Here is a 4,399-nt window from a genome sequence, read left to right as displayed (position 1 = left end):
AGAAATTGAAGGCTTGGTTAGAAATTTATCAATTGTAGGGAAAAGTAACCTTGTGGTGGGAGGAAGTAAAGGAAATACATGGAATAGATGAACAAATAATTACTTGGGAAAGTTTTAAGAAATATTTAAGGGAAAATATTTGACTGAACAATTTTACGACGATAAAGCTAGGGAAATTGACCATGGATGAGTACATCGCGAAATTTACCTCGTAGCCTACTCACTCATATGAAGGAACATATAGAATTCGAAAATCCAAAAACTATGGATGACGCTGTATGAAAAGCAAGAATATGTTATCATCAGATGCAAAAGAGAGATAACAACAAAACCTAGACAACTAAAAAGGGGCAGAAAAATGCACATGTTAAGAATAACAAAATAGGGAATTTTAAGAATTCCTGATCTAAAATTGGATTAGGTGATTTCTTCCTCTTTTCCAAAATCAAATAAAGCAAAAATTTGGATCGTGTCGACACTTTGCAAGGTTTAAACCGGTCCTTGAAACAAACATGTTTCCAATATCTCTTCAAATCATGAATTAGTCTTCATATGTTACTTAACATAATGGACATAACAACACATAATTCATGCAAGCATAATAAAGAGAAAGACGAAAGGTTTGTTGATGGAGTTCACCCCTCCTGGGCTACATCTTCGAGCCTGTCAACATGACTAGACCACTCATATATTCAGTATCAAATGAAGTACATAAACATTTTTTGCAGGTAAACATGTGGCTATTACCCCTATAAGGTAATGTTCTCTTACAAAGAACTCTCACAATAACAACAACTCAAAGAATCTCCTACAAAGATGACATACTTCAACTAAAATGAGCTAAAACAACATGTGAACCCTTCAACTCCACATTGAAGCACATAATGAAACCTTCATGTTAAGAGAAGTTGAATCTGAGATGAACCCTGCAAGTTACAATTGTTGCACTAGATTTCTGGAAGTGAGAGTAGCCCTACAAGGTCTTCTCCATGCCCAAATACCTTCTAGTACTGCTTCCAAACCCTGACTGATCCATACACCTTTAGTCTCAAACCTGCAAAAGGAATCTATAGATGTGCTCAAATAAGAAATTAAAGGTTACCAATGGATTCATAACATCCAAAACCCCTAAGTAGCCTCTTTTTGAGCTCAATTTGGATAAAAAATCAAAAAGTTATGAGCTTCTAAGCTCTCTTAAATTTCACTATTAACCATCCTACAAATTCACCCTTCTATCTATCGATTCTACAAATCCACCCCAAAAATCACTAATGGAGCGAAAATTTCTCTACCCGCTAGTGCATTTTTTAGATGGTTAATTTAGCCCCGAACCCCTTAATTCGAAAAACACAGACACATGGGTCGAGGGTTGAGCCTTAACGCCTGCCCCTGCTAGTTAAGCCCCTAAAACTTGGGGACAAGGTCATGTGAGGTGCCATGGGTCTGAGGGCTAGGAAATCAACCCACCCTATCCGTCAGAGCTCCCAATCCATAGGTGCACGGTCACATCAAAGTTCATATGACCTCGGGGCTGGTCCCCTTCGCAAACTCCTTTGCATAGCGCTCAAACTCTAGGCTCGTGGTCATGTCAAGAGCCATATGGCCTAGGATGGGGCCATACCTTTCATGCCCTCCACCAAGCACTTCTGATGCGATGGAATTAGTCATGTGGTGGTCTTGAAACAGTGGGATGGTCCCATGTTTCCACCCCCAATTGTCTAACGCTTTGACATATATGCTGTGGTCCGATGGTTGTTTCCACGGGTGCTGGAACTTTGGGTAAGGGATAAGGCTGCACCCTTGGTTCCCATTTCTGTGGTCTCGTGGACATGGGACGAGGAGCTCGGGCTTATCCTCGACCCCGTCCCCCAAATACAAACAACATACCATTTAAATATGATCGCGCCACATTACTTATTAAGAACCACCCCATGGTATGGAAGTAAGGCATTGTGTTGCTGCTTGATCGGTCTCGTGTTCGATCCTATGAGGGAATTCGACCCATAACATAATTTTTAACCAATACCAGGATGCCACGTGGTGACCTCCCATTGGGCCACATGGCTCGCATTCGTAGTGCCACTTCACAAACAACCACCAATCAAATTAAACCACGTGCGCCAAAACTAGTGAACCAAAACATGTCACTTGTTAGCTTTTGGTTGGATCGTACCTATACAGTTAGCCTACTGACTCAACATTATAGTCAACTTAGTCCACTGCCCAGTCAATAGGCCTTCTCAAATTTTGCCTATTTGGGAAAATGATCAAAACACGATATCAAGAGCATACGATATTGGTTTTGAGAGATTCAAGTTGTTTTGGATACAGATCGACGAGCTCTTTTATTTGGCACTGGTTTCAAGAAGTTACAAGCACTTTTATTTTTGAGCTTAAAATTGATCACCTGATCACACCTCCCCACTAGGAACTTTTGGACTCCAAAAGTTTACTTCCCTAGTCAATATAAAGTGGCTGGAACTCAAAAAAACCCAAAGTGGTGTATGAGACCCCCTTACTTGTGGGACAAGGGACCCACCTCCGCACAGTGATTTGACCGCTAAGTCAATGAAGACATACATACTCTACCCCCTCTTGTTTTGAACCTGTGACCTCTTAGGGGGAAACACATGCTCTTAACCATTAGGCCCACTCAATATAGATATAATGGATTTCTCTTTAAGGTCTCTTTTACATAATGAGTGATTACATTGGAACCACATTGGAACTAACATCATATAGGAAATAGAAATGACCTTGGAAACAATATTAAGAACTAATATCACTTCCTTGAAATAAGAATGACCCTGGCATTTCTATAATTAGAGAATCTCTTGAAAATTTAAGCTAAACAATATTAAAGTAATGTCTTGAACACCAAGAACCAAGAGCCTTATCGCCCTATAATGAAGCAACCTATGCAAAATCAAATTTACAAAAAAGATCCGCTAGAGAACATCCATGTACACAATTCTACCAGAGAAAACATCTATAATGCCAAAATCAATTGAAAAGCATGATATGGGACTTTCAAATTCGAAAACCAGTTGAGAAGCATGGGATCAGACTTCCAAGATTTTATATAACGATTATCTGAACAGAGGTTCTCGTAAGACGAGCTTAAATGTCCAAGGATGAAATGGTAGGAGAAAAGCTTTGCCAGAAATTGAAAATAATCCTTTCACTATTCTTTCCCAAGGGATTAACCCAGTTGTTTATATAAACACTTCATTTAATATTGTTGTATAACACTTCAATTAATATAGTCTTCTTAGTGTCAAATCGCTGCCGCTCAGGACCGGAGCCTTGGCCTGCGCGCGCCCTCTGAGACTGCACCCCTCCTTCGGCACCGTGGCTGTCTGGGCCTTGGCCTCCCGCCATGGCCCCCCCGGACTCTCCTCGGGAGGAAATCGATCCTCAAAAGGCCTTTTCAAATCTTGTGAAATCACTCCCTCCTCAACGCCCCAGACCTGCGCTTTCGAAATTTGTCAAGAAATTAGATGTTCTTCAAGAAGTTCAACTGCCTCCAACCCTGCCTCGCATGGCAACATTATCTCTTGCTGAAAAAGGTCTCATAGGGCAATTCACAGGCCTCTGGCCCTCTCCAAGAATAGTTCAAAGATGGGTTGAACGAAACTGGTCAGATAAAATCCAAGGGAAAATATCAATTAGGTTTTGTGGAAAAGGGTACTATACATTCCACTTCGAATCTAAAGAGGACAAGGATTTGATCTTCAGAAATGGGCCGTATTTCATGGACTCCAGGGGTCTCTACCTCAACAAATGGACCCCAGATTTTGACCCCGAGCTGGATGTTCCCAATGCTGTTCCGGTCTGGGTCCGTCTACCTCACCTCCCTCTCCATTGCTGGGGAGATGAGTCTGTTCGGGCCATTGGGAACGCTGTAGGCAAATATATTGATTGTAGCAAGCTGAAGGATAACATGCAAGCCTATGCAAGGATCTGTGTTTAAGTGGATCTAGGCAAAGGACTGCCTGAAGCAATAAAGCTGAAAGTGGACGAATGGAGTCATGTCCAGCAATTGGACTACGAGCAGATACCATTTAAATGTAAGGTATGTCACGAATACAGACACTTTTCTAATAGATGTTCTAAGCTTGTTGATGCAGAGAGTGATGAGCAGGAAGGCCATTGGGAATCAATCAAAAATAAGAAGTTTGCCCCTTCATCCAAGCCTCCCCTGGTTTTTGATAACCCTGGACCCTCTGCTCTGCGTCCTTCTTCTTCCTCTCCATCTGTTCCCCTCTTGCCTGATCCGCCCCTCCCCCCCTCTTCTAACCCCTTTCTTGTTCTCTCTGAGTCTCCTCCAGAAGATCCCCCCTTGCCCCCCTTAGCCCTATCTGAGCCTTCTGACCCCCACCCTTCCCAGATCATCTCT

At 42.0% G+C, this 4,399-nt stretch overlaps 1 protein-coding gene across 1 annotated transcript; it reads left to right on the top strand.

Moving 5' to 3' along the window:
* Window positions 1–3,379: 3,379 nt before the first annotated feature.
* LOC149170662 (uncharacterized) lies at window positions 3,380–3,973 on the top strand. The gene has a single exon (XM_089425674.1). The coding sequence runs from the start codon at window positions 3,380–3,382 to the stop codon at window positions 3,971–3,973; it is 594 nt and encodes a 197-aa protein (XP_089281800.1).
* The last annotated feature ends 426 nt before the right edge of the window (window positions 3,974–4,399 follow it).

The sequence above is a fragment of the Pinus tabuliformis genome, chromosome 4_2 (assembly GCF_031772625.1).
Source record: "Pinus tabuliformis cultivar Carrire ecotype Pingquan chromosome 4_2, CPIR1, whole genome shotgun sequence".
NCBI classification, from domain to species: domain Eukaryota; kingdom Viridiplantae; phylum Streptophyta; class Pinopsida; order Pinales; family Pinaceae; genus Pinus; species Pinus tabuliformis.
Note: the sequence above shows the minus strand (reverse complement) of the source record. Positions and strands in the feature narration are given on the sequence as shown.